General features: G+C 30.1%; 1 protein-coding gene across 1 annotated transcript; it reads right to left on the bottom strand.

The window, feature by feature from the left end:
* Positions 1–4,243: 4,243 nt before the first annotated feature.
* Positions 4,244–8,344, bottom strand: LOC108470532 (beta-glucuronosyltransferase GlcAT14B). Its single transcript, XM_017771876.2, has 4 exons — positions 7,716–8,344; positions 7,529–7,604; positions 7,324–7,439; positions 4,244–4,880 (listed from the first exon to the last, which is right to left on the bottom strand). Exons 1-4 carry the CDS (start codon positions 8,203–8,205, stop codon positions 4,360–4,362), a joined length of 1,203 nt encoding a protein of 400 aa, XP_017627365.1. The 5' UTR covers positions 8,206–8,344; the 3' UTR covers positions 4,244–4,359.
* Between the last annotated feature and the right edge of the window lie 3,971 nt (positions 8,345–12,315).

Genomic DNA, 12,315 nt, shown 5'->3' with positions numbered 1-12,315 from the left:
ATAACTGTGGGGTTTTAGTATTGTTGACGTAACTCTCTAGACTTGGTCTGGACGTCTAGGCAGGTTTTAGGGTGTTACAAAATTAGTCCTAAATCTAAAAATATCCAACAAATTTAGCCTCAACTTTATACATTATATTAATTTAGTTTTACTTCTTAAAAATTCAAAAGTAAAAATTTTAAAAATAAACAAAGTATTTAAAAGTTTATTTTGATAAAAATATATAAGATTTTATAAAAAAACACATACAAAATTATAAATAAATGAATACACATTTTGTCACATCCCATATTATTTTTTATTAATATGTGCACAAGAATGAAAATAAGAAAGTGTCTAGTTTAGTGGTTTAATGACTCCTAAGTTATTCTAATAGTCTAAGGTTTAAGTCTTAATGTTCACACTTTCTTATTTAAACTTTTTTTTTTTACAATTTTTCCATGTGACTTAAGTGCTTTTCATCCACCCCCTTAGTTGCCTCAATAAATTGATTCTCTTCCCTTTTTATGAGTCAAACTTGCCTTAAGTTGTGAAACATGATCCCCTTTATACTCATATGTTCCCTCTCTTTCTTTTCACTGTATTCTTTCCTATTTGTTATGATTTAATGAACCTGGTTATAGTTGACCAAACTTACCCCACCTTCTTGCCATCCATACCACTTATTTGATCCCATATATATATATATATATATATATATATATATATATATATATATATATATATTCATTTCTTCCTTTTCATTTTCTCTCCTTTTTTGACAAACAACCACTACCTAAAATTCCTCCATCACGGGCTATAGCTTTACCACCTCCACACCACTGCCCAATATTCTCTTCTCCTCCTCTTTTCTTTTGGACTACCACCAGACCACCATCGCTAACGCCGTTTTTCACTTGGATTCAATTTTTCCCTTTCTATTTCTCCCATCTTCTCTAAGGATTTAACAATAATATAATCTCAATTTTTATAGCTCAAACGATGATTGTGAAAGGTGAAGACACTTATTAGGCGTACATCTTGGATTCAACAATAGCAAAAGAAGATTTCAATTGGGTGCGAATTGTGAATGAGTTTCCAGATGTCTTTCTGGAAAAGCTTCTAGGGATACTGTCGAATAGAGATATAGAGTTTTCAATTAAAGTTGCATTAAGAACTTCTCCTATTTCGAGTCCATCATACTGAATGGAACTAATAAAATTGAATGAGTTAAAGACTCAGTTGCAAGAGTTGTTAAACAAAGGATTTATCCAGCCTAGTGTTTCACCATGGAGTGCGCCAATATTATTTGTTAAAATGGTCTATTCATTTATGTATAGATTATTGAAATCTAAACAAGGTGACCATCAAGAATAAGTACTCGTTACCTATAATTGAAGACTTCTTTTATTAGTTGAGCGGAGCAAAAGTGTTTTCAAAGATTGATCTTCGTTCGGAGTATTACCAAGTCAAGATCAAAGGTGATAATATTCCTAAAATTGTCTTTTGCACTCACTACAAGCATTATGAATTCCTAGTAATGCCCTTCGATTTGATGAATGCGACATCCGTGTGATGAATAGGGTTTTCTAGCACCATTTTGATTGCTTCGTGGTCGTCTTTATCGATGATATTTTGGTTTATTTGAAAAGTGAAGCAGAGCATGTAGAGCACTTGCGAATAGTTTTAAATATCCTTCGTGAAAATAAGTTATTCACCAAGTTTAGACTTCGTTTGCGACTAAATTGATGTTTGAGATTACGATTGATAATACATGTTAGATATTCTTATTTAAATATATGGATGTGGCATGATGAATGTTTAAAGGATGCTAATAAGTTCAGTTAAATTAGACTATAATTGTCTGTTGAGTAGAACATTGTTTTGAGCATGAATAACATTTTAACTTGTGAATTTTTGGTATTTTGAGTAAATGTATCGATACCTTGCAGTTGGGACATTTTTAAATTGACAGAATCCAACTTTGGTATCAACATCCATATACGAGTATCGATACTTGTGATAAAAATATCGATACATGCTCATTCGATATTAGTACCTATGTGGTCTTTTGAGATTTATTAAAAATGGACCTTAATTACGTTTAAAACTATTTCTATTCTCGTTTAAATGTTTAAATTAACCATGAACTTTTCTTTAAATGTTAATTTTAGCAGCCGTTACTCTTATTTGAAACCGTATATGCATGTGATTAAGTTCCGTTGGTTGATATAGCATCTTGTAACTTAGGTTCGACAACCAGACCGAGTGAGGGGTGTTACATTTTCAATGGATGACCATGTGAATTCTTAATGATTTGTCACATAATCAATTATCTAGGATGACCTAATCGGTCATACTAAATAATAAATGAAATTGGATCTATAAACTTCTAGTTTATTCCTAACAAAGATTTGAATTAAATATTTAACAATATATTTTAATATATTTTTATTTTTTAGTTTATAATGTTAATTGAAAGCTAAATTGTTTCAAATTTGTCCATATATTCTCTAAATATAATATTGCACATATAAAATCATGTATATATAACACTTGTTTTGGAATAAATTTAAAATTTATGTATATATACTACTTGAAAACGTTCTATTGCAAGTAATAGAGAATATCAAGTAATAAGACTAAGAAAGAAAGTAATAACTTCTTCTTCTTTTATGTTTCTTAATAGACTAATAGTCTAAACCAATATAAGATAGGGTTATTTTTATTTTAATATTCTTTTGAACTTTCCAATCTACATGGGAAAGTAACTTTTCCATATTTTATCATGCAAATCACATTGCCATGTTAATGGGAAAGTAACTCCCAAAAGAAAGTAAATAAAATTTGACATACTGAACATTGGAATCACTTTCCAATTGATTAAATTCTCAAGAAAGTAACTACTTTCCATCATACCTAATGCTACTTAAAGTATAACACTTTTCTTACTTTAAATACCTAATTTTTTAAAATTAAAAGTGAAATTTAAACTATAAATTTCGTTTCATTTTATCCCAAAACACAACAACCAGTAATAAGAATATGAACGTGACATGTGATACTTTTTTTATTTGACGTTGTACACTTTTGAATAAAACGAGACAAAATTTATAACTAATATACCACTTTGCACCCAAAAAAAATTATCTATAATATATATAATTATAATATTTAATTTAAAATTATTAATTAAAGAAATTGATATAAAATATAATTTATAATAATTATACATTTAAAAATAATTATAATTAAAAATCAAAATTAGTTAAAAGGTTGAGCTAAAATAATTATAATAGAAGTAGAAATTGGCGTAAATTTGTTTTTACAATTATAATCATTTAAACAAGTTTAATATTTTTTAAATTTTTTACTTGATGTTATTTTTTTTACATATTAATTGTATGTTATTAGAAAATTACTATGATCAATTTATTGAATATTAAGAAAATGAAGAGTTTATTTTATAATATATCAAATTTTTATGGTTTATACAAATGCTTTAATAATAAAGTATTATATTTGAATCATCAAAATAATTAATATATTTTAATAATGTTTATTAGTTATTATTTTAAATAATAATTGCATGCAATAAAATTATATTGTATGTTAAAAATAGTAAAAATGTTTTAGTTATGATTTAAGTTTTTTAATATTAGTAAAAGAAAAAAAACTTATTGATCTACATAACCTTTTAATATGATATCTGAAAATTTATTTTTTTAAATTTGAATTATAAAATAAGCTAATATATTTTAATTATATTTAAAATACATTATTTAAAATTAATTTAAACATTAAATGTGGAAAGCAGTAAAGGTAAATGAGATTGAAGCCTTATTATTTATTTATTTCTCCAGAGTTTGTTCCGCAATAAAAAAAAGGAAGCATCAGACTCTAGTAATTCGAAATTGGTCAAAATTTTGCCACTGAAAAGATTCCTGCTTCGTGAGCGGACTTTTTAAAATTCTGGGCATGTGAAATTATGCTTCTTCTTTAGATTTATGAAAAAGGGCGAAATGTTGGGGGTTTGATATCAAATATTAGATATTTATATAAATCAACGGATTAAACCTGGGTTTATTCTCTAAGCTGTATGTAAGAAATACAGGAAATTACTTATTTTTGGCTTGAAGCAATTTCAATGGTGTCCTTTTTAAGATTTATATTTCTTTTTCCTTCATAAACCCCTTTGATGATTATTTAAGGGATATGCATATAGTTCTTGGAAAAACAAAAGGGATATTAGAAGAACTCAAGCTTTTTAAATTATAGGTAACAACACAAGTTATTTTTCATTCAAAAAAAGGGGAAACAAAGAAACACAAATTTATATTTGTATTGGTTCATTATAAGTAGAATAAAAAATGAATTAATCTATGGTCTACACTGCCTCTTACTGAAACTCCTTGCTGAAGCAATTTTAGTCAACAAAGATTTTAACCTCCTAGAGCCAGCTCCAGGTTTCAAAACACCATAATTCTCACCCTGTAAACTAGAGCATGCCCTTTGTTTCTTCCCATTTTCAGCACACCAACCCCCATATGTAAACTTTCCATGCCTCCTCTTGAGAAGCTCCCTGTCGATTTTGTCAAGAACTGGGTCATTTCTCTTGAATTTTCTGCCAAATGGGCGGCTGCTCTGAACCATTCTTCTATAATCTTTGAGTCCTAGGGACCTTGGGTGCTGTTTTGGAGGAGTGTCCCATGTGATGTAGTGAAGGTCATGGTTCACTGTTGTGTTTTTGTAGTCTACTGAGTTGCATATCAATGTCTGAAAGTAACCTTCTGGAGAAGACACAAAGTTGGTATAGTAAAGTAACAAAGTCCTAGGCAGGTTGTCCCACCCAACAATGGAGTACTCAGCAAAGGATCTTGAGATCACAGTCCAAGCTGAACCTGTTGGATTTTGAACCAAATTAATGATGAGTTGATAATTAACATTGGTTTAAATGGTGATTTCTGATGGATAATCATTCAACTTTATGAAAAAGAATCTGTCAAACCCAGGACAAATTTATTGAATAAAGGATATATGAAACATTCTAAGTTATTAAGGGAATCGCAGAGATTAAGTCTTAATTAAATGTTTATACTAAGTACAAGATAGGATAGCATGTGTATTCCAAATGGAACAAGTCAGGCAAAGATGCATGTGAGTCTGTACAGTTTCTTGGTGAATGTGAAATAGTTTTAAATCTAAAAGTCCTTGACTCTTTTGAATCAAGGAAAAATACAATACCTAAATAAAAGAAGTCAATCCATGAAAATGTAAAGGACAACCTCCAAAGAGCACATACTGTATCAAACTCATACCTTGCCTCAAATCGAACAGTAAACAAAAAAAAAAAAGCTTATGATTTGATTTGCTAACAACATTGTTTGGTGATTGATGAAAATGGTAAAACCCAACATATAGGTTACAAGGCTAGTTTGGTAGAATGATGGAAAGCCACGCAACATTGATTAGAAACACTATTAGGTGGGGAGATTATATCAGCAATTTCCCAGCAAGCAACAGCTCAATAACCTTGCCTACCATCACCAGCGCACTAATAGAAAACTACAGGTCAACTTCACACTAAAAAACCTCTTCAATCTTCAAAGAAATCATCCCCTTTTGGTTTTGTCGTATCTTTAACTTGCAATTCAAGCCTCTAGTTCTTTTCATTCATATAATTTTGTATTAAATTTGATACTTGAGTTCAAGGGCGTAGTTAAAGGGGTTTGAAGGGCCTCGATCTCCCTAAAATAAAAAATTTTCTATTTATGCTTAAAATTTTAAATTAATAAAGATAAAATTATACTTCGCCCCCTAAAAATAATAAAAATTTGATTTAATCCTTTAAAAATTATAAAAATATAGACTATTAAAATGATGCAATTGCATTTTACTTCGTAAAATTACAATTTAATTTTAGCCTCCTAAAAAATTCTAACTTCACCCTTGCTTGAGTTTAACATTTTTTATAATGTAGTATCTATACTTTTTTTGTCTAATGTGATACTTATATTTGACAAAAGTTATTAATTTTGATATTTGAAGGTAACGATGTTAACTTTTTAGTGTTTAATTCTTTTAGAGTTGATTTTATGAAAGTTAACATCAAAGCAACCATAAAACCCAAATTAAATCACATTCATCGGACTATATTTGACAAATTAAACAAATTCGTTCTATTATCAAAATCATGACAAATTCAAACATACTAATATCAACAATTAACTTTCAATAAATCAACCCTAAAACCCGTATTAACCACTAAAAAAGTTAACATTGCTATCTTTGAGTATCAAAATATATAACTTTGGTCAAATACAAGTACCACATTAGACAAAACAAAAAAAACATAAGTACCATATTAAAAAAATGTCAAACTCGAGGACCAAATTATGCATTAAACCTATAATTTTCAATAAATTTATCTAACTTTATTGATATATTCACAGCATTAATATTTTGTTCGTTTTAAGAAAAATCTTAATGATTTTTATTTATATTGAAAATAAAAGGCAATGACTGGATGTACATATAATTTTGGTACTACTGATTGAAAAATATGTTAAGAAAAAAAGGCAAACTTCCCTTTAATCCCTTATAACATCAAATCTCAAAAAGAGAGAGAGATTGTAAATGTTAGAATCCAAGTCTCAAATATGTTTAATATCACTTTGTAAGAGTCATTGCATGAATCAGGTTCATGTGCAATTTGAGAATTCCCATATAAGAAAGGTTCAGATTTTCATTTGTTTATCCAGAATTATTGGAGTTTTCAACCAAGTAACAAGTTGACCTCACTTATTCCAACTAATTAGGGGTAGGGCCTTCGTCTATATTTGAAGCAAAATACTAGAACAACAAAAAGATTAACAAGTCCAAGTTAAGGAAACCCTTAAAACTGGAGTGTACCCACATCACAAAAGAAAAAAGGAGGGGGCACAGCCCTAATTTTAGGAGTTTTGGAACTAGGACCTTGAGCTTTCAGGATTTATATTTTAAGCAAATAAGTAAATGATCATTTTGTCGGCAGTGGGTTATCTGAAAACAATCACAGACCAAAAGGCAATAAACAAATAACGAATCAAAATATGCCAAAAACACAGGGACCCACTTCTACAAAACCCCAAAAATCTTTTAGTTTTCTGAGTTCCTAATGAATTCTGATGCATGAACCGTGTGCGTGGACTATGTGGTACTTTTCAATGTAATGTCTCTGCACTTTGTTCAGGACCTCACACTATGGTAGAGATCTAGCGAATTATCTTTTAGATGAATTTGAAAGGCAATCTAGGGAAGGAGGAGGACAAAATGGAGAAATAATCAAGGAGTATGGGGAAAAACCTGTATAAAGCTTGAAAGCCGTTGGTAGTGTCCTTGGCTTAATAACCCACCAGATTTCTGACTTGTTCCTGCTGTAAAGCCCCGGATCTATTATTATGGGTTTCCCTCTCTTATTCCTGCAGTATTTTTATCATAAGATTCATATTGAAATCTAAAGTTTTTTTTTTTAAAAGGGCAAAACAAGATTGAAACAACAATTTCTTACAGTTTCCAGCCCAGCTGACTGCTATGTTGAATGAAATTGAGATCTTTTGGCAAACCAGAAAAGGCATGAATCAGATCTGAAAAAACCCACCAACATAAATGAAGTCATAACTCCATTAATGCAATTATACAAACAGATGGAAAACAAAAAACAAAAAACAACAAAGAAACAAGGCCACTCACCATACCATCTTGAGTTACTAAAGGATAATCGGAAGCACTGAGGTTAATAAACCAATCCCATTTGCAGCATCTCAAAAGCATTGACATAGCATGAAGAGTTGTAGCAAGCATAGTTGGACCTCTATAAGTAACCAAGTTGGGTTTCCCAACAATATAGACATTACCAACCAAGCTAAATACTGGGTGATTGGATACGAACTCTGCAATTAGCTTGTGCTCCGAGGCAGGCGCCTCGTAATCCAGATGGATCAGATACTGATTTCCAGGGTGATACAGAGCATGTAGGGTACGTTTTAGCTTGATTATATCCCCTTTGGATGCTGAGATTAAGTAGGCAAAGGTAACCGGGTATGTCCTGTTGGATGGGTGTACAATGTTTAAGGTTGCCATAGGATTGAACCTTGTAATGGGGATGCTTAGTTTAGTGGGGAGGTACAAAACAGACAACAGAATAGTGGTAAACATGAAAGAAACCATGAAAACTTTGATCCCCATCTTAGTTTAGAAACAAAAAAGTGAGAGTTGGGAAGAACAAAAAAGAACTGGGTAGTTTTAAATGGTTTATATTAATGGAAGGGATGGCAAATGTGAAAGATTGGGGAGAACCATGTAAAAAGGTTAGGTGGAAGTGTGTGGATTAAATTATTGCAGGGGTTCCTTACTTTGAAGTGAAGGCCTCCACCTGTCCCCGCAATCAAAACTATTAATTAGGTAATGTAATTACTACTTTGCCAATGGTTTTACGTGGACAAAATTAGGTTTGAATAGGATATTTGTGGAATTTGGGGGGAAATCCCCACGATAAGTAGTCAACATCATTACTCCTTACCAAACACAAAAAAACAACCAAACCTTAAAAAGCATTCTAAATATTCTTGAGGAAGCTTTATCTTCTTTACTTTCATATTTCTTTAATCTCCACTTTAGTTTAACACTTAGGAATGTTTAATTTACTATAATATAATAGAATTGTAATTAAATAGAGTTATAATAGAATAAAATTGTAATAAAAAATTCTATTATTTAATTGAATGGAATGGAATAGAGCAGAATAGCATTCTCGTATTTGGTTGAATGAAATAGATGTTGTAATAGTTTTAGGAAAAAGACTTAAATAACCAAAATACTCTTAGAGAATTTTGTAGGTAGATAATTATTATTATTATTATTAAATTTTAATAAAATTATTATTAAATATATTTTAATAAAAATAAAATAAATAATTTAATCATATTTTAACATAATTATTATTAAATACAATTTTATAAAAAATACATAATTTAATAACATTCTTAATATAATTATTATTATATGAATTAAAAATCATAATATATAATATTATAAAAATAATATATAACCTACTTTATTATTTTTAAACTACAATACATATTTAATGTGCTAAAATATCATTAGTGAAACAAATAATTTAATTATTCTACAATAAATATTAGAAGTAATAAATAGTTTGAGAATTATATTTCATATCCAAACATAATATTCATATATTAACAAAAAGTTACATGATTTCATTAGCTTATATGTCATAATCCATAAACTAAATTTTACAACATAAAAAGTTACAACATTGTAATGACATTCTATCATGTTATTATACTATCCAAATATTACAAACATAAAAAGTTGCCAAAATATCATCTACATAACCATGATTTTTAATGGTCAACAAGAAATCTTATGATCCATTCCAATCGCACCGAAGAAGGTAAACTAAAGAAAATGAGCATTTACATTGGATGGCCTGGAATTTTGCTTAACGCGTGATAGTGCTCATCCTCAGTTAAGCCTTCTACTTCACATAAGGTTGGATGTAATTTTAGAGCACTTTCTTGAATGGTCATTTCTGAATTAATACTTCGGAGGCAATACTCCTACTGATTTCAAGGGCAATGGTTCGTATATTTTCCGCAAATAAAGTGGCAGCATCAGTAAATAAAGTATAAGAATATGATCACTTGCATTAGAAATCTTTTCTTTTTCTTCTTTGAAAATGTGGAATCACCTTGGTTTCTAGATGGTTGCAGTTGTGTAGCTGAAAGATCAATGTCATCCAAAGAAACATCAGCTTCGCATCCATGGAAATTGTTTCTTTCTTCATGAGTATTTGTAATAACTACATCCTCAACATCTATTTCTTCAATAATATCAGTGGCTATTTGAGAATCTTTTTCGTGGCTCGATCTTTTGAGCAGGTGGCAGTAAGTTGGTATAATAAGGGAAACTATGATGTTTGAATTGATCGACTTCTTTATAACTCTATAAAAAATGAGGAACCTATACTAGATATAGGTTTGGTAAAAAAAAAAGATAATAAAGACTTGAAATAATTCTTACATTTATATATGATGTTTCACACAGCATCTTCAGCAATAATTAGTTGCCTATGCTCGTCCCAACCAAAGCCAATATTGTTTTTTCCCCTAAACATGTCATAAATGATTGTCCAATCCCTTTTAAATGTTCCAATCCTCGATTCAAGATTAGGTTTAGCCTTTAACATAGCATGGGGTAAAAATTTTTCTAACATTTTTTCTAGCTCATTTAAATAACCGACTTTGAATCCCATATCTGCATTAAAGGTTCCAACATTGTGCAAGTCGATCATACAGGCACCCAACACAACATCTTCTTTTGGAATCCATTTCCTTTTGGTTCCTCGAGAATTTTGGGAAGAAACACTTGATTGTGAAAAGCCCGACATAACTATCTTAAGAAAAAATGAAAATTAAAATTAAGTTCAATATTATGAATAAAAAGGTCAACACTTTATGAAATTATAACACATGATGAATCAAAAGAAAACAAATTATAATTCAACAAGTCTAGTACAATACAAAAAACAATTCAAACACCACCAAAGTTTCATAAACTAGATACATGAAATAACATAAACAAATTAACATTTACTATTTTTACCCTAAACCTAACAAATTTCTAGATGCTTGCCATTTATCGAACATTTGATTGGCTAATTCCATCCTCCAAGTAGCCCATGCATTCGATGGATGAATATTTACAATATTTGGTTCATCGTCATCTATTATATTACTAGGTAATCTTTCTCCTAACTCTGCTTCAATAGGATCAAGACTCATATAGGTTCGAATAAAATTATGAAGCAAGCAACATGCAATAATGATTCTATTGTGCACCCTCACAGGATAGAATGATGGACTCCTAAGTATTCTCCATCTAAATTTTAATAACCGAAAGCATGTTTCATTAACATTACACACTGAAGCATGTTTCATATTGAAAAATTCTTCCGGAGTACTTGGCTGGTAACCCTGACACCACTCATTCAAATGATATCTTCGTCCTTTAAAAGGCGTAAGAAATCTCTCACAGTTTGTGTATCCAGCATAAACTAGATAATAACAACCTATAAAAAAACTATTTATCATGGTTAATTTCACAAAAAAAAAGTATGATCTTAAAAATTAATTCAAGTTCATCTAATTTTGCACTTTACCATGAGGAACTTTTAGTCCATGTCTCTTACTAATGGCATCTCGAAGAACCCATCCATCAGCAAAAGAACCTTTCCAACCAGGAAGAACATAAACAAAATGCATACCAGGTGTACAAACACCTAGCATATTTGTTGCTATGTCACCTTTTTGCATTCGAGATCTAGGTTTATCAACTATTGGAACCCTAATCTTGATGTGGGTTCCATCTAAAATAGCTAAGAAATTCTACATCACATGTATAAAACCTCGGGTTAGGATACTATAGTTAAATCTAAATCAACTAAATTATGTATGAGCTATATATTGAACTCACTCTAATACCTTGAACCATTTCCACCTTGGGTCTGTAGAATTAGTTGTAATTGGCTCTGCCTTTTTAAATAACACATCTTGTAAGCGTACCACAGTATTTAAAACATTGTGAAATGATCTGCTAACGGTTTCCCAGAACCTATTAAAGTGATGCTTGATAACTCGATTTTAAGGTGATGAGAAATGGTATGTAAAAACATTGTCACTTGCTCATCAACAAGCATATTTCTTGACGACTTCAATCCTCCTAAAGTTTGTAACATCTCACATAGTTTAAAAAAGGTAATTCTATTAATCCTAACTTGTTCAATACATGTCTCGTCACTAGCTTATACAAGTCTTTTCACATAATCTCATTTTGCATAAAAATCTAAAATATATGATCTAATCTTTGGTCTATAAGTATGTAGGCTATGGATGACACCCAATGGAACTAAGAACCAACTCGCAATTGTACACATTTGCAACCATACTGTCAATGCAAGACCAATTCTTTTACGCCTCTCACTTTGTACTATTAAAGGCAGATGAGCCATTACTGTAAGATATTAAAGTGTTACATATCTTCAAATCATAGTAAAGGGTCACATTTCTTCAATACTAATTTCAATAACAGTAAAAAAAAATCAAAGAATTTAATTACCAAAGAACTTACAACGATTCAGTGAATACAAGAAGCTCAACTGTGGGTGGAGGAACCAATCAAGCAAGCCAAATAAGAAGAGGAAGCAATAACACACTGTAAAAAAAAATAAACATATTAAGAGTTTTTGTAAAGCACAAAATAGAAATTACAACTATT

This window comes from Gossypium arboreum, chromosome 11 (genome assembly GCF_025698485.1).
Source record: "Gossypium arboreum isolate Shixiya-1 chromosome 11, ASM2569848v2, whole genome shotgun sequence".
In the NCBI taxonomy this organism is placed as follows: Eukaryota; Viridiplantae; Streptophyta; class Magnoliopsida; order Malvales; family Malvaceae; genus Gossypium; species Gossypium arboreum.
The sequence above is the reverse complement of the archived record's forward strand: the minus strand, read 5'-3'. Positions and strand labels throughout refer to the sequence as shown.